Below are 27,932 nucleotides of genomic sequence, written 5' to 3'. Positions count from 1 at the left end.
CTACATAATTTGATTTTGTAAACTGTATGAAACAAAGATTCAGATGTCTTAAAAAAATAAATAAAAACATACTGATTCATAAAATGGGTTTTATGGCGGTTTGAAATAAGAAAGTTATCTTGCCGCACCTTGTATGACAAGAGTTGGGGGAGGTTAATGAAATTTTCAAATGATCTTTGATCTCCTTTTGGGGGAGTCTTGGAGGGATTCTCTATTAGCATTTGAGGAGGGTGTAGTATTGTCATTGGGGGTGGGAGGTGCACCCTTGTGTATGATCCGAAAATTCTTAAAGTGCAACTGATAACTGCTGTGGCTCTACATAAACGCAAATTCATTTTTTATTGATGTTTTTCAACTTGCTAATAAAGCACACTGAAGGCCCGCTTCCGGTACATTTTAGGGCGTTTTCTTAAAACTTTCAGTTGTTTTTTTTATCTCACTAATATCTCGGAGGGAAGGAATAAGTGTAATTAACTTTCGGATTGTGTAGTTCTGTTTCGCGGTACGAAAAATTTACTTTCTAGACTTAGATCATTCAAATTCCTTTTTTATGTTCTTTATACGTTTCTGCGGTTTCTTATTTTCTTCTTCCGACGATGATAGACTTGGACCCCACTCATTGTCTTTCTGTTTCCGATTTGAAAGGTATTTTGAAGGTCAGAAAGGGGTGTTGATTTTGTTCCTTTTAGTTTTCTTGGATTTCTACAGTGAAATAAAGCAAAAATGTTGATTCCAAATTTTCTCTTTTTTCCTTTACGTTTCTTTATTTTCTTACTTTCTTTATTTTTTCCTCGGCTACTATTGGCTTTTGGATTCAGTTGCATCTTGGCTTTCGTTGGAGTCTGTCCACTCAAAACGATGGCTGGCAAGACCGCAGCAATGTGTTACAGTTTTGTCTCGAACGGTTGGCTTGCGCGTTTACATGCCCGCTTTACAAAATTTGGGTAAGTTTTAACACACGGCGTATCGTAGCGTTTCATAACAAATTAATTTCGTAGTAGTGTAATTTATTGCTGATTATTGATATGTAAATTTGATTTGTATTGAATACTGCTTGGAATCAGTGGTGAATCCAAAGAACTGCAAAATTCCCCCCCCCCCCCAATTAAATTGAAATTTTTTTTGAATCACTGAACCCAGAGATTTTTTAACGCCTCTACAAGCGTATTTCACGCGTTAAAAATTGGGAAAACTACTCGAAAATTCAGTCAGGTGAAGGGATCTAGAGCTAAACAGTTTTTAATGCTCCACCCCCGCCGCTCATAGATAATAAGCTATGATTCCGTCTCCAGTTCCGGATATTCTCCGGCTGCAGCAATTTTACTGTAATATTAATGCACACTTTTAGGTTTCATATTTTAATTTGTAATTTTTTATGAAAAAAAATTAACATTAAAAGAATAATAATATCTTTTTTTTCTTTTATGCTTTTCCATAGTTTTAATCTTGGCGACTGTCATGGAGTAATCGCTATTCCTTACTAAGTTTTCTAATTGGCGACGTTCCACATCTGTCTTGGAGCTTTTTTTCCTCCCCCCCCCCACTGATTATTGTAGATTTTAATGCATCGATTAATGCTGTTTTATTTGTTGGCGGATTAATTTACGTTTTGATGAAAAATTTTTCATGTAATATTAATGGCTTATTTTGTTTAAAACTCCGTTAGAAATAAAATAGTGATGTCGCGTAACAACTAGTTTCCATGTTATGTTTGATCATTTCTCATATAGCCTTAAAATGTGCCTTCATTTTAGTCTTTTCGTTTTTGTTCTGTCATCAGGCATCCGGAGATATGTTGCTCTGACTCCTTCCAGAGCTCCGGATATTCCCCGTATGCGGCAATTTTACTATGCATTTTTGTACGCTTTTGAGTTTCAGATATTAATTTGCAATTTTTACTATGAAAAGAAACATCACAAAAATAATGATAGCGTAATGGATTCAAACAAAAATGTTTTTTTTTTTTTTTTTTTTCTGTTAATGAAACATTTTGCTAAATATATTTTTTCGTTGAAATTATATGAGCATGCTTTAATTTTTTTTACAAGAATTGATGGTTGAAGCCATATTTATTTTTTCATTTCCTTTTTTTTTCATTTCGTAAAAATATACTGTAATGCATCAACAGGTCTCATATTGCAAAAGTTTTATCTGCACCCAACTTTTAAGCATGGAGCCTTAAGCTTGATTTAGTGTTTTCATTTGGAAAAAAATCGAATACAGTGCTTACTCAAATAATAGAAAAGTGGCTGCTAAATTTATAGTGTTCAACTACGCTTGATTAACTAAAAATTTTAATTTTAAGGTCTATTGAAAAGACTAAGAAAGAATAAATAAATAAATTTAAAAAAAGTAAAGGACCATTAAAAAAAACGGAGGAGCTCTGTAACAGAGGAAAATATAGAGCTCCTCCAGTTTCAGGGAAACACAGCTCCGGAGCGCTCCGGGTCCTTGTGAGGAGTACTTTCACGCTTTGTATTTTTAAATGAATATTTAGCCTTTTAAAATTATTTCCTTTTAATGTTTTAAATACAAAATGTCAGACATTCTATGTGTTAAAAATCAAACTAGTATCAGTCTCTTCTTTCATTGCCATGCTTTTTCATCCCTAAAACTTGAAGTTTTAATGGAATTGATCACTGTTACGGTCGTCACTGTTTTCGTAAATTTCACTCCTCCAAAATTAATTTCACTTCTCTCTAAAAAAAAAAGTGAATGTGTATTTTCACGTCTTTTAAAAGATCCTAGCAATATCTTTAAAAAATACCTCCCGTTTTGAAATTCTCTGCCAGTTATTGTCGCTCTGTTATGGGTAATAATGGATGCCTACTAAGTGCTCCTTTACAAATGTCCATCATTTTCGTGGATGTTGACAATGGCAAATACCGAAAAGCAAGTGCCTCATACCTTTTAAAAAAAAATGTATATCTCTATATAGAGACAGTAGTTTAGCCACCCTGACGGCTAGTATATAACGCTCACATAATGTTAATGAAGTGATGAATAAGCTGATCCTAAATGCTGTTATTTGAATAATATTTTATTATTCGCTTACTTCTTAATGTTCTTTCTCATTTTTTTATTTGTTCAGTTTAATATCTATGTATCTTGCGTAAAATTTCGTCGTAACAAAAATTAGATACAAATTTTATCATTATGATTTATTTAGGTCTTCTCAACAATGATGCACTATTTTCCGACAGTTCAGATTATTATTGATGGTAGAAAAAATTAAAAAATAAAAAAAAAAGAACGCTTCTTTCACTTCAATAAAAGTTAGAGACTCCAAGACGATAAAAAAAAAGTTTGATTACCTCAGCCCCCCCCCTCCTCTAAACAATTTGGATTCGCCACTGCTTATGATGTATGCATTGTCTGCGTGAATAACTGCTATTAACCCACATATCTCTTATGTCCACTTTAGAAATGTGCCTTTCTGCATTATTTTACCTCTATTTGAAACTTGTAAAGACATTACTAATAGAAATGAATTTTATTTTATTATTAACCATTCACAGCCCAGAGGTATAGCTAACTTCAACAAAGGATTTCCGTCCATGAAATAGCCCATAAATGTCTCCTTCCTTCTGATTTCTCGGGAATTGCTTTCATTCCCTTCTCGATTGTGGAGGTCTATCTCTGTTAATCAACTACAAATCGCTTTTTTCCTCTACTCTAACGAATGGAATGGAAATAGATAGGCATTTTATATCGGGTGAGGCTTCTTAGGGTTTTTGTTCTGCTGAGTTATTTTTTGAGGTGAAAGGATTGTTTTTACACTTTAGAATAGTTTAAGGAATGTATGTATTAGTGTGGTTCAAAAAAACTTTTTTTCAGCCAGAGTTCAGGACACCCCCTATTTTTTTTAGACTTACTAATAGTATTATGCTGTAAAAGTTTTAGCTTCTTACTCAAATTTTATGAGGGTGCTCAATGACCCCTTAATTAAATATAGCTGTATCATAGAAAATGCCACAATTTTGGGAACATTTAATTTCCCCGACTTTTTTTTTTGTAAATAATTATTGCAATGTATACGCATATTACTAGAACTAGTATATATTATAATATGTAGCATTGTTTTCTCAGTTCAATGTATTTTTTAACCCGATCCCCCATGCGTATGAAGTTTGAGGGATGGGGTTGACACCCTCTTTCAGTTGAAATATGAAGCTAAAATTCTTCCAGTATAATGCTATCCACAAGTCTGAAAATATTGAGTGGTGTCCCGTTATCTATGAGAAACTTTTTTTATCACGTATTTTTGAACACCCTAGTGTGTATGCAACACATAATCGCTATAATCGAACATATCTGTTATACTGCGCAAAGCCATCGTAGACATCGATAGGTAAAATATGTAGTGAGAAAGTATATAATGATCATCTTTTAGAGCAATCATAATTTTTTTGGGAAAGAGTTTTTGTATCATTACAGTTTTTAAACGCGTATGCAAACCTATGTGCAAACCTATTTTAACCTAGGGTGCGCTGATGTGAGGTCTCTTATGACCTCCCCAAAATTCTCTTATTCGGTGAATTTTGTCTTCCAATTCGGCAAATTCGGAGACAGCATTACAAAATTACAATTTTTTTAAAACAATTCATTAGGATGCTGTTCTCATATTTTATAATTCAGTGAAATTCGGAGTTACATTTGACAAATTAAAGATTCCCCCCCCCCAAAAAAAAAAAAAAAAAAATTAGCTCAAGCCCCTGTCTCTGACACATCTACAAACGTATTTAACGCTGTGAAAATCGGAAATGCGCTTAAAAATTTTTGTCAAAAACGTATTTTCTCCCTTTGTATCTGTTGAAAATGAATGAAAGTAAAACAGTACATATATGCAATTAATAAATAATGCAATTTTAAAAACACAACATTCAAGTGTTTTTTTCTTTTAATACAAAGTGTCAAATGCTCTAAATATTAAAAATCAAATGAGTTCACGTTTCTTCTTCTAATCTTTACCTGTCATCTTCCATTTATTCCGTGAAAAGTTTTTTTTTTTTTTTGGAATTGATCATTATTTTGATCTTTACTATTTTCGCATATTTCACTCCTATAAAGTGAATTTCACTCCTCTAAAAATGTCAAGGAATACTTTTATACCCTAGCTATATCCCTGCACTCATGCATATTTCCATACTAAAGGAATCCACCCCTTCGCTTGGCCTCTGATACTATTTAATGCCACCTACCACGCAGATCATCTAATTTGGCTATCATTGATTGTTACATTAACGCAAATCTTGAATCAGAAATGTTAAAACTTTAATTTAAAATATTTTTATATCTTCATATATTTATTTATTATTTATTGCAAAAAAAAAAAAAGAGACCAATTCATTGTACAATTCCTACAACAGAAAAGGGCTAATTTTCTCTTATTGCGTGACATATTGCCTGTGTTAGCTTGAATAAGTCTAATACAAAAGACCGATATTAGCCAGCTGGAAATAAAGCTATCACAGAAAAGAAGTAACGAATGTCGAGCTATCTCGCCTCCTTTGTATTTTTCTGTTGAATGAAATGATTCATGCATCGTGGGATAAAAATATGATTAGTTTTCTTAACAAATGTTTCAGCCCCGATTCCGTCTGGAATATTTCATCGCTATTTGATGTATTTTGATTTCATGCAAGTACGACGTATGATGGCATGATTAATTTCATTTTTAGAAATATAATTAAATTTATTATTCCATAGTCTATCATCAGTTACATAACTACTACTAAAAAGTGAAGTTTTGATTGGACTGAGTTGAACAAAATACTTCACAATTTTTCGATTTGTAATTGGAATTTCAATTTTATTTCGTCGTAAGGGATAATTTCTGTAATGAAAATTATATTTGTAATCTTATCAGAATCCCTTGTGAGAATTGTAATATCTGCAGTTCTGGGTACGACACATTTATTTTTTCCAGATCTAGAAGGGTATGAAGCGGCAATTTACTCCGATGAGTCAAACGTCTTCATACACAGTCGTCCAACTAATTAATTTGTTACTTTCAAATTGACTTCTAGTGTTGGTGACTTTAATGCATCCTCGAAACTTAAAGGTGGTTATTTTTCATCGCCTCTACAAAACTTTTCATCCATGGAAAATCTAAAATACTGCTTGAACGTTTATCCGAGCGAATTTTCACGCTTTATGTTTTCAATAAAAGTTTAAAAAAAAAAAAATGCAAAGGGGAAAGTGGAAAAAAAAAGAAAGAAAAACAATACATTTGAATGGTGAAGTAAGAAGTAACAACGTATAATTGCACAAAATTGTTGAGTACTGCTGTTTTGTGTAATTATGCTTTGTTATTTCTTATTTTACTTTTCATGGTATTTATTTAATAGTACATTTGAATGTTTTGCTATTTTTTTAAAATACAAAATGTCTAACATTCTAAATGTTAAAAAAAATTAAAATTAGTACACATTTTATCTTCCCATGCCATCTTTTATTTCATACTTATAGCATTTTTTAAAATGGAATTGTTACCAATTGTGATTTAGTGTATTTCATTTTTCCGAAATCAATTTCACTCCTCTAAAATGTCAAGGAGTATTTTTACGCCTTGGAAAGAAAAAAGAAAGAAAAGAAAAGAGCCATATTTCTGATGGTAATAGTGAAACAGCTGTTTAATTAGAGGATTGTCCAGATTTTAACATTGAGAGCAGTAAAAAATAATTGCAGCAAGTTACTCCACAATCTGGTTTGATTTATTGATAAAGCAAACTGGCTTTCCATATACCTATTTTAACAAAGGTAATCGTTTTATCCGTCGCTCATTGGAAAAGATCATATCAGAGCCAGACTCGACTTGATCTTAAAATCCGTAGCAGTGGGGTATAGCGAAGAAAGGCTCAAGTACTTTAGGCCCAAGCTTTAAGTACATTTTCGTGAGAAATGTGAGACGAACGACAGTCACTCCTTTTGTACTTTTTCTCTGTTTATAAACTTTATATGAACAATAAATAGATAAATGAGAAATTTTAATTATCCAAGACGTGTTTTACAAAGCACTAAATACTTTTTCTGCAATGAGTCAAAGAGCCATAAGTTTTAACCTGGATCTTACAGATATACAGCTGCTCAAAAACGTAGTTTAAATTTAATCTGTTAAAACTTTTTTTATTAATCTAAATTTGTGCAAATTAAATGTATGCTATTATTGATATTTGCATAAGTGCCGGTTCGCTAATCGACGAAAAATACTTACATTTTATCCTACTTTAATAATCAAAAAATAATTACAATCAAACACAGCTTTTTATTCAAATTCGTCCTGTTTGCTTTTCGTGATAAATGGCGTTCCGTTATTTTGCATCTTCTTTCTTAACCTTCAGAATCTTGATAAAAGTCGCTTGAAACAATGTGTAACTCTTTGGTATCTTCCTTCCTATGAATTTATCAATGTGTTGCTCCAAGTCTGCTGATTTTGAAATATGTAGTCCTTGGGGAACATCAAGTGGTTGCTTGTAAACAGTAAACTAAGTGATGTTGTGTAAATAAATGTCATGTTACAAATTCCGCATGACGTTTCGTAGTCCTCGGAATTTCGTTGGATGATAGAATCAAAGTGAGCCATCTAACCGTTTTCGCTGCCAGAATTGTTTTATTTCGTCTTTTTACTTTTAAACTTATTATGAGTGATTAATAATTACGTTAATAGTTATGGGGGAATGAATGTGATTGATAGATTACCTTAAATGTTTTTTTAAACCATATTCCTCCTTTTCAATTAAGATTTTAAGTTATTGATATATCTTATCAATATGTGTCAGTGTGTGAATTCTAAGTTTCATAAATGAGCCAATAAGTGAAATGTATTAATCTTATTAATCTGTTTTCAAAAGATTCGCACGGACCTTCATGTAAGCGCACCGGAGCTTAGTTCTTTTGCTTCTTTTTTCTTCTTCAAATTTTGCATAGTTGACGGAATTTTGGCGAATTTCTGACTGTTTAGGTATAAATATAATTTCTGAATTATACAGGGCTCCTGTATTTTTGATGTTACAAAATAAAAGTGCTGATTTTCATACAAATACAGGCATTACAAGTAAAATAAATTGAAACTATTACCAGACTTTTCAAAGCATGTAAAAATGAACATCTTTTTAATGTACTGTGCTATGCAGTATTGAGCTAAACGTACTCAATTCTTTTTCTGCTAAGTTCAGAAAAGGAACAGATTAATAAAAGTAATACTCGAAAAGCAGAGATATCGTCCCCTCTCTCCTTTCAGTAAATGTGTGTGTGTGTCTTTTTAAATATAGAATTATATTTAAAGTAGAAAATCGCCCGACAAACAATAAAAATATAAAAAAACACTGCAGATAAATCACAGAGTTTATACGATTCTTCATTAATAATAGTTTCATTTTTCAAGTATAGTCGAATCATAAATAATCAAATGAAAAATAAAATTGTGATAATTTTTTCAACATAAAAAAGTATAATAAATAGCATTTTTTTTTTTTTTTTTTTTTTTGATAAGTTTTGAAAAATGTCGAAGGCGTTTTAAACCCTAAAACCCACCCCTTAAATATGGCCCTGATATATATTTTCATTGCATTAATACATATATTCGCTTTCCCCTATAGAGCCGTCTCATGTTAACTAAATATAATCAAAATAAAGGAGACCTCCTCGTTGAAGTAAATTAAAAGAGAAGAATTCCAATATGTGCTTTTTATGCGGTATAATTAGCAAGTGAAAGACCTCATTAATTTTCATTAGCATTTTGACTGAATTTAGCATGGAGCTCTTCGATCGTAATTAATGTTAGGATTCCCATGCAAAACGTATCAAAGACTTTAAATTTCTGCTTTGATGAAGAAAACTTGTTGTTAATTTATTTACTTATTTCATTTTTCTCCTTGTTTACCGGAGTAGAACGGAAATCGCGATTCCACTAATAAATTGTTGGGAGTTCCCACTTCAGTTCAATATCACCGGATGTTTTAACCAAATACAAGTAAACGAAGACGTACTCAAACTTGATTCAACAATTTGACGGCAAAGATATAAGTTGCAAGCTCAAAATCAGGGCTGCGGAATTGTGAAGTCAATCGGAGTTCGTTGAGTCGAAGAGCGGTGTTTTAACGAAAAGAAGAAATAATCCATGTTTAACCCTTTACTGCTAAGTCCGCTCGTAGACGGCAAGTGGTTGCCGTGTGTCTTGCTACCAGGGCTGCGGAGTCGGAGTCGGACTGATTTTGGGGTAAATGAGTCGAGAGTTGAAAGTTTTATACTTCCAAGAGTCGTAGTCAGAGTCGGTCGGAGGGGAACTGATTTTGGGGTAAAGGAGCCTCAGTCGGAGTCGAAGGATCTAATATTTCAGGAGTCGGAGTCGGTCATTTTCCCTCTGACTCCTCAACCCTGCACTTATTTTATTTATTTAATTTTATAGGATTAGTATCACAAAATCAAGTTCCTAATACGAGTAAATTGCGATAAATGCGCGATTGAGGTTTTTTTTTCTCCTTCTTCTCTAGCAGAGCAATGCTCATAGTTTATTCTTAAATATTGAAAGCATGAGTTTAATCCCCAAATAGAATTGAACGTTTAGTTTTGTTTGGTTAAACATCCCTAAATATAGTTTCTAAAGGGACATCATTTGAGCGAAATTCAACTTTAAACAACAGAGTTTTAGTTAGTAAAAACGGTGTGTAACCTTTGCGGGGGGAAGAATGCTAAAAAATCAAAGTTTTCAAGCAAATGAGCAAAAAAAAAAAAAAAAAAATTTCAGAGACATGTTTCGCGGCTTCAAGGAACTTTTGTATCAGTCCGGTGAAAGGCCCAAAGCACTTGTCTGCATTGCATTTTCTGCACGTTTATGCTTGAAGTTTTTAAATTTTCAAACAAGTGTAATGCTCAAAATACGCACTTCGCTTCTTAAAGTGTCAGGACCTAATTTTGTCTCATAAGAAAAAAAGGTAATACATATTTTGAAAATTAAAATTAGAAATAAATAAATGAAAAAAAAAAAAAAAACGAAATAGAAATAAATAAATAATTAGAAAGAAAATTAATAAATGAAGAGAAACCTCAGTTTTGTTTTCGTAACGGAGTGATGCTTAACTTTAATTCCTCAATATAAAAAACAAACATTGAGTTCCCAAATGTGACACACGCGTTTCTAACAGACACAGTGATTAAACTTAGTTTTTTAAAAAATGGGAAAGTAGTCGAAGCTTGCTGCCGAAAGGTAATTGGACGGAATTTAAAGCTTCGGATTTCTTTCATAAAAATTACTTCTCAAAATCAAAAACAACCTTAAAAAAAAGAAGGTTAAGGAAGTTTAAAATATTTCGTTAGTGGTCTATGATTATTCTTTTATGTATCATTCACAGCTGATTCTTTCAATGCCTTCCAAAAATAAAAAAAATCGACTCGGGGGGCTAACAAAATCGACATTAGTGTACCTGAAGGATCGAACCGGATAATTGCTCGACCGCAAAAATTCCTCCACAGTGTCTGCGTTGCGGGAATTTTTCTATGACTCGCCGGCCCTAATATCTCGAAAAGCCTGGATCAAAACCTATACAGAATTATTACAAATCGATTGAAATTGTTTTTACTCGTGAAATTTTGTTTTAGCGCGAGAATAGATGGTCCTTTGCGTCACGGACATTTATCTTTGACATGATCGATTAGAGGTACGTTGCTAGCTAACCAGATAACAGAGTCCTGACGACCAGCTCGCTTTGCCGTAGCGGTTGGCTTTTCTCATGTTGTCTTCCCATGACTTACGACGTAAAACTCAAAAGGAGCATTGCTCTAAACACCAATGGGTCTTGGACGTCACGTGTGTCCCCCCGGCGTGACACTAAGAAGTTGTCAACCTCCCCTTTTAAGGAATTTTCCGTTATGACGGTTGTCGATGCGATCCGTTCCATTCTCAGGTAGGTGAATGCAATTTCCATATGTTCAGGTATACTTCTACGTCTCATCTTTTCTTATGTGAGAGCTCTATTGTTTTCCTTTTCATTCAACTTTTTTGGTTTTCAAGAATTAACGCCCCCTTCTGGCATTACTATGGACCAGCGTTTCTTAAATTGTGTTCTGCGGAACCCAGGGGTTTCATGGAGATCACTCAAGGGTTCCACCAAGCTCTCCTTCTTTATTTTCCTTTATTTTTTAGACTTTCTTTTTCAGAAAAAAAAATCTATTGGAACAATGAATTTTCTAAACTTAAACTTGAATTTTGAACTTTAAAGCTTCGTTTGTGTCTGCAAAATTTTATTTTCAATGTTGTTAGCATAATTTATTTTTTGTTAATTTCTGAAGTTATGTTTTGACATTAAATAACTTTATTTGAAATGTTTTTCACTTTGACTGAAAGTAAAACATTTCAAGAATGTTGCTTCAAACTATACTACTTACGGAAAAAAAAAAAAAAAAAAACGGGGATCTCACGAGAAAAGTGGTTATTTAAAAGGGTTCCACTCATTAAAAAAATTAAGAAACGCGGCTATAGGAAAAAGCTTAGCATCTGAAAGCTATTTATTAAGACTTCTTTTCCATTTTCAGTTATCCTCATAATCCTTACCTCTCATTTCTACACATATCATCATGATGTCTAGAAGACAATATTAAGCAAAAGTCTGATTCTTAATGATTGTATTCTTAACATTGCGCAACTACTTAAGTTTCAATTTTTCTTTGTTCTCAGGGTATTAATTGCTGCTGTTTTTTTATTGTCAATGTATTTGTTCTGGTAAAATCACCGTAGACAATCTTTTTCGGTTTCAATATTTGCTAGATTTTACATTTTGCGTATCTTTAATCTCGCTCTTTAAAAAAGGGAAAAAAAGTTTTTTCCTACACATTTCTAACAACTCCCCTCCCCCCCCCCCACCACTTTTTTTATTTTGTTTTTGAGTTATAAAATTTAAACTTTACGTTATTTGTGTTCGGTAATCATCTGAGGAGCTCAGAAGCGCTTACATCCTTTTGTGATGTTTTCAGTAAGTTTTGAGGGAATGTTTTAGCTACTGAGTGTGTCGTACAATAAGTAAACAGTTAATGAACCCACTTTTTGTTAGTTGTTTTTTCTTCTCTTTTAACAAACTTTAACATGAAAACTGAACTAATCTCCCGTATAAGTCTTAACTGTTATTTTTACTCTGTAGAGTTGTTCAAGATCCAGATTTTTAAAGTTCAAAAAAATATGTGGTATCCTTAATATCTTCTAATGTAAAGTCTTATGCTGTCAACAATAATATTTTACTAACCCCTACGCAAGAAAAATTTAAGTCCTTTAATGTTGACCGTTACATTGAAGTAGTTGAGAAAAAATAATGTATCAATGACATTGTATACTTTTTTAATAACTGTAAAAACTCAAACTTAAGAAATAGTAATCGCTTAAATTCTTTGTAAGGGTATAAAATGACCAACATAAAACTTCCAATGTTATATTTACCTTTTCAGGTTCCTAGAAGTTAAAAATGCTGTCAATATCCCAATAAATATTTTTGTTTTTAATTACGTATCCCATACTTACAGGTAGTTATCAAAATAATGGAAACACCTGTGATAAAAGTGACATTTTTGAATATGCTTCGTACGTAATAAAGAATAAAACTAGATATCTGTTGTTTTTTTTATAAATAGCAATGTACATATTCTGGTAGTATATGGTGGATTAACTGAAGTTTTGTACGTCTTGGATTTTTTTCAAGCGCGTGAAATATCGAACCTCTCAAATTTTTAAAGAGGCCAAATTGTTGGAGCGCTTCTAGTTGAAGCAAGTGTAACTGAAACATCTCAACTTTTTGGTGTTTCTAGAGGTACAGTATCTAAAATCATGACAACATACACGCAGCGCGGTTAAACAAGCTCGGCAAAGCAAAATAGTAGACTCATAGGGAGAAGCTTAGTAAAAGAAACCGACGGTATTGAAGAGGATTGTAATGTCTAAAAAGCGGACACAATATCAACAAAAATGACCAGAGAACTCAATCACCATTTGGATTCACCAGTGTGAGTGATTAGAGTCAGAGGCACCTTTATCAACAGAACATTTATGGCTGAGTAGCGATTCCCAACACACTTGTCACAGAGCGTTTCCATTATTTTGATAATTACCTGTATCTTGTTTGGTTGCAGAGTAGACCCTTTCAATAAATATCAAACTAAAACAATAATAAAAAAAATAATAAACAAAATTTTTGGAATAAATGAAGAAACCAAAAATTAAAAAAAAAAAAAAAATAGTGTAGTAAAAAACATCAGAGTTTATCAATATTTGTTGTCTGTGCGTAACCGCATTGACTTCTGAGTGACTCATATTTCTATTACTATTGTCTAAACTCATTTAAATAATTGTTTTTCACTAAACGATTAATTTCAACTCTGTTTAAATATACATGTAAAAATAAATTAAAATAACTGTCAAATTTAATAATTATTTTCGATGTTTTTCGTGTTCAAACAGTATTTTCCCGTAACACTTCTTGAACCCTTCAGTTGCGATTAACAAATGATTCTTTTACTTCATTAAATATTTAAAATTAGCTTATTATTCATTTTCCTCATTAAATATTTAAAATTAGCTTTAGTACGTATATCTGCTATATCTTATTTCTTCTTTTCAGTCAATTATTTTCGTACTAAAAGCATCTCCTTCTCTAAAACTAAATTTAAAGCCTCATTTGATTACCTTTGCGTTTAAATTTCTCGTTTCTGAAATCCTTTTGTGCGTAGATGTGTGCAGTGTATTGTGAAATTTCTGCGCTATCTTGATATCCCCCCCCCCCCCACCACCACTTCTCTCATAATTGAGAAGAATTGTTATTTTGAGTAGCGTAAAAGCGAATGAAAATGAACTAAAATTCGAAGTATGCTTTTTTTTTTTCACCCGTTATCTTTTCTTTATTATTTTCTTTTGTTTCTATTTAAATACTTAGCATATCTTGAATGTTTTTTCCGTTACATTATTCCTACAACTGCGATAATTGAAAATGTCAAGTGGGATTCGAAAAAAAATACATAATTATTACAAAAAAACAATCTTATATTTTTATGTTTTCTAGTTATTTTTCAAATGCTATTTTCGTTCTGGTGATTTTTCATTTCTTATTGTTCTCGTAAGGCTCGTTAGTTTTCTTCCTACTTGAAAAAAAGAAAAATTCTTTTTGCGTCTTCATTGATCAAATATGCTTGAATACATTAATACGTTGATTTAATAAGTAATTTTATAGCTGCATTGGGAAGCACATAATATAATTTATGATGATGGTGTAGTTTTTAGCAATTAGTTTTCCACAGTTCAAAATATGCTGCATGCTTACGTCATAGTAAATTAGTGTATGCTTGAATTAAAGTCACCATAAAAGAAGTTAATTTTTTCTTTTAAAATTTTAACATTGATCATCTTTTCTCTTTACCGTCAAAATTTAGCTGCAAAAATACTCGTATTTCTTCTATTTCTTGGTTTTATTTTTAACGAAGTAAAAAAAAAAAAAACAACAGGATAATCAATCAATAAAAGCGTGAGCGTTAATTTGTATGATCTTTACGCAGCAAGGAAATGATGACAATTTTTATATAAACTTATTTTTTTAATTTTAGAATCAATCTTTCCTATTTTTAATAGTAATTTCATTGTGTGTTTTCCGAAGTAAAAATCACTAACGTTTACGTAATTCAGATTTACGTAATTGGGACTCATGTTTTATTTACACAACACTACCATTCTTTAATTAATTAATTACCCCAGTTGATACTAACGCATATGGTCAAAAAGAAACTTTACGACATAAGGTTTTTACTTTATTCTCAAACATTATTATATTATTAATAAGGAAGGGTAAGGTGTTATTAATTATTATAATTTTAATTAAGTACATGCTCCTTCCCCTTATGTTTTTTTCTCATTTACATATATGTGCATGAAAACGCACATTTCTGCCCTGTAAAATACAGTGTTTGTAAGGAGATAAAATCAGTTTACACCGCTTGCAGTTTTCTTATATCAATTTCGGTGCATCAAAAGATATTTATGAATTTTTGTTTAAATTTTCTTAAATTATTTTTATCTGTTGTGCAAACATTTATAAAGTTTGAGATGTTAGTCAAAATGGTATTGATCAGTGGAGCAATGAGTTTTTTTTTTTTTTTTTTTTTTTGGAGGAGGAGGGGTTTACCCACAAATTAGTCCCCTTGTTTTTAATATTAGTGCTCATCCAAATATGGTAATTTGAAAACGTGTAAGAACTGTTATTACCAAAAAACACCCCTGGAAGTTAAATTCTGTCTGTGCTACTGCTGTGGATGGTTAACTCCATAGACTTTAACGTGAAAGATATATTTTTCTATTAAGGTTTCTTTCAATTTCTCTTCTTTACCCATTTCCTCTCACTTATGTTTATATTTTACGTTTACCACTTAAAAGTTTCGTAACTCCTGCGCTTAAATTTAGCGAACATTTTAAAGCACATATCTATCTTGTGTATCACTTCAATAAAATTTAATATTACGAAGAGAACTCGGCAGGGAAAACACTACTCCGTGAGGATTAATGTCAAAGTGATGCGATTTCATTCCTTTTATCTTGTGACAGATGATTTTATTCTGGGCACACGAAGGACGGGTTTTACGAGTTTGAAAGTCTTCTGATGACACCATTCAACCTTGAAGCTACAATGAAAGTTTAACTTGAGGCATTTCCGGAAAAAGTTTGTCATAATCCGTGCTTTTGCAAACTTTAAAAAGCTTTTCTTGTTTCAGTGATGAATGATAGAGATTATATTACTTTCCCTTAAAAATAAATAAAGCGCTTGAACTAGACCTTTTGAGGATGCTCACGTAGGCTCTCAGGATAACTTTTAGTTAGCTTCCATTCTTTCTATGTGAAAGCGTTTAAAATTTCAAATAACTGCATCAATCAATGAATTTTTTGGAATAAGAAAAATATCAGTTTGCTCCTTTTTCACTTTTACGCAATCAGCGTTTTGTAATGTTTTACGTAGTAGTAGTAGTTTTTTTCTTTTCTACTTTTAATTATTTTTACTGATTTATAACTTTCCCGACGGGGGAAAAAATGCAGGAACCAGACCTTTGACGATACTCAATTAAGCCTTTGGGATACCTTTTTTCTTTTGGCCGTTTTTTTCTGTGAAAACGTTAAAAATTTTTAAACAAGGAGGTGAAAATTTATCAGTCAATGAATTTTAGGTTATGAGTAAAATATCAGTTTGCTCTTTTTCTACTGCTTCACACTGTGTGTATGATGCAGCAGAGTAGATGCAAGGAAATTCTGTGTTTTGATTTTGCTGCTTTTATTTATTTATTTATTTATTCGGCTTTAAAGTATTCTTTCTCAATATAACTTTTCCTTTTTGAAAAGAAATATCGTGGACTCTCGTTGTCTGAACACTCCCTACTGTGAACACCCTGATATTCTTAACACATTTTGATGGTCCCTGCAATTACATATGCATTATCCAGTCTCCTATAATGAACACCCCCAAAATCTGAACACTATTTTTCGATCCCATGAGTGTTCAAAACAGAGAGAATCTACTGTGATACATAAATAAATAAAACCCAAGAACCAATCTTCGACGATGCTCACTTTAACCTTCAGGATACTTTTTATTTGGTTCTATTTCTGTGAAAACGTTTGAAATCTTAAATAAGAAGGTAATGGTGTATCACTGAAAGAATTTTAGTGGATGAGTAATTTATCAGTTTGCGCCTTGTCGTCGACTGTTTCGCTCTGTATGTATGATGTCGTAGAGATGATGTAAGGAAATTCTGGGTTTTGATTTTGGTGCTTTTATTTATTTATTTATTTATTTTTTCTATACCAGTAATAATTTTAAACTCAACTTCTTTGATTTAAATGGGTCGTGTTGCAATATTGAACAAGAGCCGTATTTTGACGAAAGGAAGAAATAAAACATGTCTAACCTGTTTTTTGCTGCTACAGCCGCACCGTTCGTTGTTTTGCTACTGTCTTGGGAGGGCGAAAGCGTAGAGAAATATCTTTTTCGAATCGGGCGTAGATCGTTTGATACTCGAAATGGTCCCTTTATCTTGCTTCATAATACTATTTAAATTTATAAAATTTGATATTTAAAAACTTACCAAAAGGCGATCACCGTAGCCGGTTAATCTATTTTATTATTTGAATTTAGGAAATAATTTAAGTAAGAAGTAAACTAACATTTTCTTAGCATGTTGATGTGTGAGACTACATATAAGTGATATTTTCCATTTACTGTACCCAGGTACACAAAATTTTGTACACTGATTTACTATATTGCTGTAGAAATGTAAAACAGGAAAAGGCGGATTGGATAAACGTGTTTCTTTGCTATGTCACACAGGGGCGGATTCAGGGGAGGGTCAAAGGGTCAGCTGAACCCTCTGGGGCAAGAATTTTTTTAATACTATTATCAAACTTCAAATTTTTAGATCCTAAAAAATAGTACATGGAATCAATGTAAAAATCTTGTTTTTTGCTTCTTTCTGTAAATTTCTCTTTATAATTCAAAGAATTTACCGGGTTCGTTTACTAAGTAATTACCACTTGAGTTTTTTGTTAATTTTCATAAGAACAATCATCTCTAATGAGATGAACGTTTTTTAAGAGCGCACTTTCACCTCAAACCTTGCGTGTGTGGGCCGTAAAATGCGTATGTAAATGCATCCAAGTATTTTATAGCTTTAAGTTTTAATCTCTTGTATAAAAAGCTTAAGGTAACGTCACCAGCCTGTCTGTCTAAGGAAATATGACTTTTTATGAAAATTTGAGGGAATATGATCCATGACACAGGTTGCGCCTCTGAAAGAATTTAGGGGGGGGGGGAGGGAGGTTTCGAAAAGGGTTTTGATCCCATTGGGGGGGGGGGTGTCAGTGCATATGAGGCATGTAACATTGCTCTCGGGGGGAGGGGCACTCATGCCTTACAGATACCTTTTTACAGAAGAGGCTTCACGAGCTGAGCACTGAAACTTGACCCCCCCTTTCAAAAATTTCTGGATCCGCCTCTGATGTCACACAAAAGATAGAAATATAAAAATTGTGAGATACAGATGTGAAAAATACGTAGAGGCACGATCCACTTCTTCATGATATGTTTCGGTATTGTTTGAAAAATACATAGTATATGGATTGTGTGTGTGTATAAAAATTGTTTTTTACTGTATAAATGTATATACAAGCATTAGGTTATGTAAAACAATGATTTACTTCGTTTGCGTATGAGTGTGAAGGACAGAAGAGAGTCGCATAAAAAATAATTTACTGCATCAAGGTGTAAATGCAAAAAAGAATTAATTAAAAATGAGACGTTATATTGTCATCGTATAAAAAGGATGATACAGAAGTGCTTATACTCATAATTTACTACGCTGTTTTATGAACGTTCAAGTCATGCAAGAAGGTTGCTCATAAACAGTGCCTTACTGGGCTGTCATTTAAATAAGATAGACATTTGAAGGGAGTTATATATAAATTGGTCTACATTTTATCTCTGTTCAAGTATGGAAGACGCACAAAGGAGGAACTAATAAAAAAAGTTACTATTCATAAAAATGTATAGTTATAAATGTCGTATGATCGAACATTTTTTTGCTTTTATATCATAATTTTCATGGCATTATTGTTAATTTAACAGGAGGGCATGATATATCCCTACTGAATAGTTTTTCGTTTTGTCTTTTTTTTTTCGCATTATTTTATGTTTCATTTGCATGAGGTTTTCCTTGATGTAGTCTCTTTTATCGCAATTTTGTGACATTTTTTACAATAATATATAGCATTAAAATATGTTTTAAAAAATCTGAACCGTAAATTACAGCTGGTCTCCGAGAATACCTTAAGGGGTGTCAGTACCCTAAATACTTTCAAAAATTTGATTTTTTGATTTTTATATATTTTGAAATTCTATTTCAATACCTTTTTGATGATGTAAACTTCTTGATCGTGCTCATATTAAAAGTAAGTTAAAATAAGCTTTGAAAAAATGTAAACCTATTTTAATCAGGTATGATTTTCTCCTTTAAATTGCAATATCTCAAAATGGTATTTTTGAAACTAAATGTTCCTTTTTCTCAGAAACTAAGGGCTGTGTTAGGCTTTGAAATTTTTACCACCTATTCCATACTTCTAATTGAATATACTGAAGTAAAGTTTTTCTCATATTCGAAAAATATTTTTTATAGAGCTGATTTCGTGTTGCAAAATGGCATTTTCTGAAAAAAATACAGTGACTTACACATTAGAATTAAAAAAAAAAAAAAAAAAAAACTAAGCTTTCTTTCTGTAAAAGTTTACTTCAATATAGAGAAAAGAGTCTACTTAAGGTACAGAAAAAATTTCATAATTTTATCTTTAATAGATTTTCAGAAAAAGGTACATGAACCTGTGCAAATTAATATTGGCGGTATAGGGGGTACTGACTCCCCTTAAAATATCGCGCTTTTCCCCGATCACAATAAGTACGCGAGGTGGGGGGGGCTCTATTTCTACCTGACACACAACATTTTTTTTTTTTTTATGAAACCTTCGGTAACAAGATTCACAGGCCGAAATGTAATACAAGCTCTGCCTGAGCTTCATTGATAGAGATCTGTAGTAAGGATTAAATATTTCCTTTTGAAGATGGAGCGAAAGATTTATTTAGCGCTCTGGTTCCCTTGACTCCATAAAATAAATAAATAATAAAGCGTATGATTGAGCGTGAATGAAGTGCGGCATAAGTTATACATTTATCCAAGTCATATAAAAAACATGGTGTAATAAATAACAATAAACAGAGCAGTGCAGAAAAGCAAAATTAATCAAAAGAAAAAAACATGTGCTCATGAAATAGTACCTGTAGTTTTCAAAATATTAATTTTTAAACCACTCTTTACAACTTTAAATAAATCAAAAAGTTTGCTTGAATAATAGTATTGGACTATCTTTTGGTTTAAAACTTCTTCTACATTTCATCGATCATTTTTATTTAATGACTTCCTTTTCTCATTTATTCACTTTCTCACCTTTTTTATGGACAATGAAAAATTATTTCTACTTACTACTATTTTTTCCGAAATCTTTCTGATCATCTTTTGTGTGCGCTGCACAATAGCACACAAATGAATACTACCTTAGTTGGGAAATAATTCGTAGTAAGAAAAGGGATGGAGAAAAATTGTTTATCACTCTCCAAAAACTCGTGATTTACTCTTATTTATGTTGCCAGTGTCACAATAACGGATGTCGTTATAATGATCATCTACTTGTGACTTACCTGTAAATAAAAGAATAGGATAGTGTGTGGAAAAGATATGTGGACAGTAAAATAGAATGCCGAAAACAAACTTTCGATATTGAAAGTTGAGTTCAGAGTTGAGTTGACCCTTGATTGTTCTTAGCCGTTAGTATAAAGGCAATGATATAAAAAAAAGAAGTAAAAAAAGAATTTCTTGATTTATTACAGCATTGTTATCGCTTTTGCACAAAAAAAGCTCTTTTGGCGAAATGGAAAGGTGGACTTGATTACAAATCGGTGTAAAACTGCTGTAAAAAATCCCAATGGCGAAATATAAGTTACGTAGAGTCAGCCTTCAAATGGAAGGTCAATTATTTGTCTTCATTGCTGTAAAGGTAAAAAAATAATTGATTTCTTTGTAAAAACTGCGGCGAAATTCGGATGATGTACGATATTCTACGAAAACAAACTAAAGTGTTTCTTTGTTGTATTTTATTTATTTTTCAGGACATGAGATACATGTCCTACCTGTTCTTGTGCATTATGTAACCAATGTACATGCTCAGTTGCGATTCTATATTTTCTGATAGAGTATATTATGAAATAGTGATAAAATTATATGAAATAGTTTTTTTCTCCTGATGAATTCATTCTTAAACATTTTCCCAACATGGCAGTTTTCCGTGAGACTGAGTTTCATGTTCAGATTTGAACCACTTTATGCATTTTTTAGACTATAATTACATATCCTCCCTCCTTCGAGAATTAGTTGCTACACTTGAATGCTCTTTGTTCTAATTGACGATTTTATGATTTTTTTTGAACAATTTTTCGAGATTTCAGGGCAATATGCTCTATTAATGTACAGTATTTTCACTCTTCCCAAGCATTTCCTAACTACCTCCCTTAAATCAGTATAAAATTAGCTTCAAAAATGCGCCCTATTGTGTAAGGACTCTACTACCAATATATCAGAACAATCAGTTTGCTTTCCAATGAATTCAGTATTTCTAATGAAATCAGTTTGAAGTTGGTTTCAAAAATGCACCCCATTGTATAAGGGACTACCAGTATGCCCAAACGATCAGTTTGCTTTCTAATGAATTCTGTATTTCTAATGAAAACAGTATCAAATTAGTTTCAAAAATGCAACCCATTGTGTAAGAACTTTACTACTAGTATAGCATTGAGATCTGTTTGCTTTTTAATGAATTCACAATTCATTAGCTAGAAGAGAGTTTTATGCGATAACTGGTGAAAGAGTTCTTACAAATGGATCTCGGCTCAACAGGGTTCGTACGGGTCATGGAAATCCTGGAAAGTCATGGAAAAAAAATAATAGAATTTCAGACCTGGAAAAGTCATGGAAAATTGAAATTTTCATTGCAAGTCATGGAAATTTATTTCAAGTCATGGAAAAATGTCTTGGACAAAGAGAAAGGAACAGTTGCTAAAAGAGCATTAGAAATCTTGAGTGATTTAACAGTATAGCACATAAAAGCTATTGAAAGTGGAAAATTGAAAGTTCCAAAAATCAAATCTGAATTTTGAAATCTCATTGCATCCACTTCTATCGCAGCCGCTTGCCATTTTTTGTGATGTGATTTTATTGCCTGAACATTACTTATTTTGAATTTTCTGTTATTTTCAACACTTCTTATGTTTCATATTCTGTAGTAGCAAAATTTCACGTCCTTAGTTGTGCCACGCCTACTCGAAAAAAAAAAAGCAATTCAATTGCATGCAAGTTCGATTCCATCACTCGTAAGGACTTTATTATTAAATTTATCAGAGTTTATCTTAATTTGTTGAATGTTTTAGAAAATAAAGATCTTAAGTCAGGCGATAGAATACAGAAATAGAGGAATTCTTATGCTCTAAAACAGTAGTTCCCAATCCCAACATACGGCACGCAAAACTAATCCATGCGACCCACTACTACGTTCAATGTCAAGAATAACACATGTTCTGGAATTTCTGAACCTATTAATTTATATGCATTTGAAAATATGCAAATTTGTAAACAAAACAAATATACTTTTGAATCAGAAGATTGATTCATTACTGAATGTTTTTTTCAAAAAAGATCTGGTTTAAAAACATAAAAAGAACTAAACTATGTGGCTTTACTTTAAAGAACCAAAATACTGTCAAGTTACGTGGATGATTAAAGGCACTGTTGACACTAAAAGGTAACTTTTGAAGCAAATTTATTGAAACTTAGTGATGACCTTTGTCCCATTCAATATCATTCTGCCTGTTTTAAAAAAAAATCAGACATTTAAGCATCATCATATTTTTTTCACTGCATTTTTACTTTACGAAAATTTATATGATGAAGACAAATAAGAATAGTTTAGTTTTTTAAGTGTGCACTTATATTTTTTTCCATTACGAGTAAGTGCTTCAATGCGGCTGTGGCATTCATATACTAGAAGTTTTGCTAATGCTCATTTCAAAATATTACCAAGTTTGAGATTAAATAGTGCTATTCTCTTCATGTAACGAGGTCATGAAAATTTTCATTGAAGTAATGAAAAAGTCTTGGAAAAGTCATGGAATTTTTTCATCCAAATAGAGTATGAACCCTGGGCTCAAGAGTCGAACCTTGGATTTATGAAACTAATAAGGTACTGGTTTAAGGAGAGAAGGAAAGAATGCATTGTAAATAAGTGTTGTTCATTGATACCATAGCGTCATGAAATCTCTGAAAAATGTTTAAATAAAACCATAAAATCATCAATGTCTATATTTAGTGTACGAAAGTAATATTCGAATGTAGCTGCTAATTTTCGACCTAAATGTTGCGACTAATTTGGGCCTGAGGGAGTATAGCATCTAAGTCAAAAAGGGATGCGATTAAATTTGATCAGTAGTGCCTAATCTACGACCCGCTGGACACATCCGGCCCACGAAGCTGACTGTGTAGCCCGTTGTTTTGATCAATGTTAAAAATCGAAAAGCACGAGAAGTGACAATATCAAAAACTTGGAGTCAAATATTCAGAAATTGGTTTCTGAAAAACATGCATTTAATAAAATAAGCATCAAGTAATGATAACAACTATTATTGGTTTGTGATTTTCTTTCTTGCTCTATATTTTCCTATTAGACAATAATGAAATTTTTTTAAATTTTTATGTAATCTGGTCCGCGAGAATGATTTTAATATGAGGTGCGGCACTCGGACAGAAAAAGGTTGAGCACCACTGGATTAGATAAATAAGAGAAATTAAAAGCATTTTTAAACGAATAAATCAAATATCGTAAATCATTCGAACGTTGATCCATTAAATAAAATTGATATGATGAAGAAACTATGTTAGCTTATAAACTAGCTTGCTAAGAACTTTATTGTAACATTTTGAATATTAGTTATCGTTATCCTTTAGCTTTATATTACATTTGTTTTTTTAATTTCGTTTTTCATTCGCCTCTGACTCTTTTTTTTTTTCTGAATTTGAAGAGCCGAAAACCAAATATGGCTGCATGTTACTCAACACTCGTTGCTGACGTGTTTCGCAGCTGATAGTTTCGATCATTTTAAGATATTCATTTCAGATTTGAAAACGTGGAATAATGACGAATCTCTTAACTATCAATACTTTTGAACATTTGTTGTTATCAGATGTATGATAACTTTATTTTCATCGCTGTTTTTTGCCAGACAACGCTTGAAATTTCAAGCACCCGTGATTCTGATTTCTTAAAACATACTATGCGCGGGTTATCTAAGGTTAGGTATTTCACTTCATCGTAGTGTCCAAAACGTCTGCCCTTTTCTGGTCGCTATCTGGCAGGATCAGAATGTTATCTTTTTAAAATTAAAAAAAGAACAAAATTAGCAAATGTTAAATGGCAACCAGTTTGTCTAAAATATTTTGTGTACGTTTAAGAACAAGAACTAGAACAAACATCTGTTTCCTTTCATTGGGAATTTTCGATATCATGCCGATGATAAAATGTGCGATAGATCAATAGAAAAATCATTGATAATTGTGAAGAAACTCAAAAGTATATGGTGACATATTTTTGCAAAATATTTGTGTTTTTATATTTTAAAAGTTTTATTTGAATGCAGTGAAACTATTTTTTTATGTTTCAAGTAGATACTTTGTGGGATTCTATTGTCTGAAATGAATTAAAACGGAATAGAACAAGAGTTTTAAAAAAAGGAAACTTTTTTTTTTTTCATTTGGGCTACCCACATTTTTTTTTTTTTTTTTCTGCTCTCTCTTTCTCTTTTTGAAGAATCCTACTCCATGGGAGTTAGTCCATTTCCCTATTTGTTGATCAATACTTCTTAAATATTGAATTATTAAGATTTGGCTGCAACTTTTTTGATGAATAGGGGAAATAAGCGTACATTTTTAACCGACTTCAAAAAGGAGGCGGTTATCAGTTCATACCGTATGTATGTTTTTTTTTTTGTTTGTCCACTCATAGCGTCTCACCTAGTGAACCGATTTTGATGATTCTTTTTTTAATGGATAGGGGATGGCTCAACTTAGGTCCCATTACTTTGTTTGACCATATTTGTTCTTTAGAAAAAAAGTTATGGGCAAAAAACAGTAAATTTTATGCAATTAAAATGATAGTGTAGCGAAGTTCGCACTTTTCATCCGTGGATAACGGTGGCTCAGTGGTAGAATCCTCGCTTCCCACACGCGCTACCCGGGTTCAAATCCCGACTAGGACAAAGGGAATTTTACTAAAATTTCGTTTCTACTGTTTCCCGTGTTTTCTCGAATGTTCTATTAATTTCTGTATCTTTCCAAGTCTGGAAAGTTCCAGCACTTTCTCAAGTATTCGCTGCATTTGGCTTTCACATTGTCTTCGCTATCTTCATCTACGCGACAATATGAAACTCATTGTTATAAAAGTTTGGTGCCATATAACAGTAACATTAATAGTAATTGTAATGATAATTTTGAATAAAGGCCTTTCTAAAGCAATAGTGATATAGAACCGAACTTCTTACTAGGTAACTTCTTACTTTTACTGAAATATCTACATTTACACTAAAAAGAATGAAATAAAAAAATTTTGAAAAAAAAAAAAAAATAGAACCGACTTCAAAATTGCTCTAAAAAGTGAAAAATAATTTTATTCTTTAAACACCATCGATAATACTTTTAAACATAATTTTTGAAGTTGGCGCAAAAACAAAACGTAAAATCCATTGTAACCATGCTTCGTTCATATTTTTATCATAAAATCATTCAAAGTTAGGAACGAAACATTTATATCGCTACTTAAATATGCTGTCATCAATGCGTAATGCATGTGGTAGTAAAGAAACTAGACCTGGTAAAATTTATACTTGTAGTTGAGTTATGGCTGTGAATGATTTTATCGATCGTTTTTGCGTCAACTTCAAAAACTATGTTTAAAAGTATTATCGATGGTGTTTAAAGAATAAAATTATTTTTCACTTTTTAGAGCAATTTTGAAGTCGGTTCTATTTTTTTTTTTCAAAATTTTTTTTGCATTTCCACTTTGAAAAAACACTGCCGCCCTTTTATAGCGAAGTCTAAGGTAGCAAATAAAAATTTCGTTAGAGCCGTAAATTCGTTATAAAAAGTTGAAAAATTCCCAGTAAAACGTGAACGGGAATTAAAGCTAACCATTAATTCGCTTTATAAACAGACGCGACCGTATATTTGCTTCTCTTAACGTATAAAGTGTAGAAATAATCACATATAAGTTACGATTATCGATCGTTTAAGTGGAATACGATTCGCATATGCTTCAAATTCTGTAATACTCAGTCCTTCCTCCCTAATTATTAGTCTGAAATGGCCATCTTCTACAATCTAGAAAGCTTCAAACACTTGCAAAATGGTAATTTGGTAAGTTCCGGAATGACGCTTGTACATCAAATTAAGATAAAAATTGATTCATGCGTTATTGCGACTAAAACAAACATTGAACATACTATTGATCAGCATTGGCGGTCAATGGAATTGTAATATTTTATGCTCGCAAATTTTTAGTTTGTATCACTACAAATTCGTTAATATCTTTAAATTTTACTTATACGTTGTAGCGGTTAAACATTCTCTTTTTAAAAAAAAAATAATTAAATCATTTTTTTTTAACTTTAAATGACTGGCAATCGAAAATGATGGGAATGCTTATTGTTTAACAAGTTATAATTAAATTACTATTTATTCGTTTTGCGCTTAGTTTAAACTTAATAAATTGAATAGTATATCTACTAAATAATATTTAGTAAACTAGCATTCGAAATTCTTCCAACAAATTTGGGAAGAGGAGATTTTGCAATATTATTAAAATGTCAACTGCAAAGTAATAAAGTAAAAAAAATGCTGAATTTTTTTCGTTTAAGGAAATTTAGAATCCCCTAATTAAGAAAAGATTTCGTGTTTGCTTCAGCATTTTTGATAATCAGGTTAACAGATGCGCCCCGAACATTTTTGAGTGGGTGGAAATTTTCAAGTTGCCGAATGGAACTCCAAATTTTGCCGAATGATGATAATTTTGCCTATCGGAACTCCCAAATTTTTCCTAATGACGATAATTTTGTTGAATAAAACTTCAAATTCCGCCAAATGATGATAATTCTGCCGATTGGAACTCCAAATTTTGCCGAACGAAACGCCAAATTTTGCCGAATGGAACTCCAAATCTCGCCGCATATGGTGATAGTTTTGCCAAATGGAACTCCAAATTTCGCCGAATATTGATGATTTTGCCGAATGGCACTCCAAATTTCGCCGGATGATGATAATTTTCCGAATGGAACTTCAAATTTTGTCAAATAGTCAGAGAAAATTTTCCGAATAAGGACATTTTTAGTAAGTCACAGTGACCTCCCGTGACCTCCTATTGAAGCGCCTCTGTAGGTTTAAGCGATCGATTCATTTCTGTATAGCTCTGTTGTGGAAAGTATTTCGTGGAACCATTTATATCTTCAAAGCATGAGTTGGGGACAGATGTGACTTAATAACGGAACTTTTTTAGTGAAGTGCATCGCCAATATCACACTTCCATTAAAATGAGATTCATACGTAGCGATAAATTTTCGCCGCCGATACTTAGAATTTCAAGGTCTGTTTGCTTTTGTGATAACTTTTGACATATCTTATATTAGCCGTAATCTCCACCACCCTTTGATTGACCCCAAGTGCAAGGATATTCCACAACCTGTACTCCTTCTCCGCCTGTAAATGAAAAAAGTGCTTTATCAACCATTTTCTCTTATCAGAAAATGAAATATCGATATGTTGACTATGATTGACAGTTACTTGATTTCTAACTCATAGTTTAAAGGAAATTAAACACAATGCATGCTACTTCCTTATGTAGTTATTTTTTGATGAACTTTGATTTCTAATTGATTGATTTTATGAGCGGTAAGCAATATTTCATGGCAAAGTATATGCAAAAAAAAATAATAAGAAATAAATAAATAAATAAATTAATGTATGACTTTAATAACGTTCAATATCACTTGTTAAAACTATAAATAAATAGGCAAATGCTTTGTTCTGTCACTTTTATCTCGATGCTCTTAAACAATGCATTCTTAGTTGGCTGTTTTATCACACCTCCCCTCCCTTTTTTGGTATCTGTGATAATATTTGCATTTTCATTATTTTTGTTACTTGCATCATTAACTTCAATCAACTAAGATATATTAGACGATTGTTAATGCGTTTACTGCTCAGATGAATATCCTGTAATCATATATATA

The 27,932-nt window shown here is 32.0% G+C and overlaps 1 protein-coding gene across 2 annotated transcripts in view; it reads left to right on the top strand.

Moving 5' to 3' along the window:
• Window positions 1–27,932, top strand: part of LOC129219327 (MOB kinase activator-like 2) — a 456,395-nt gene that overhangs the window by 324,388 nt on the left and 104,075 nt on the right. The window contains exon 1 of one of the 2 annotated variants that reach the window (XM_054853680.1): window positions 8,813–10,904. The exons of the other annotated variant lie outside the window; for it this stretch is intronic. Coding sequence (XP_054709655.1) covers window positions 10,744–10,904 — 161 coding nt within the window. The 5' untranslated portion in view covers window positions 8,813–10,743. Of the gene's footprint in view, window positions 1–8,812; window positions 10,905–27,932 lie in introns of those variants that run through there. 2 annotated transcript variants of the gene reach the window in all.

The sequence above is a fragment of the Uloborus diversus genome, chromosome 3, assembly GCF_026930045.1.
Source record: "Uloborus diversus isolate 005 chromosome 3, Udiv.v.3.1, whole genome shotgun sequence".
Lineage (NCBI taxonomy): Eukaryota > Metazoa > Arthropoda > Arachnida > Araneae > Uloboridae > Uloborus > Uloborus diversus.
The sequence above is the reverse complement of the archived record's forward strand: the minus strand, read 5'-3'. Positions and strand labels throughout refer to the sequence as shown.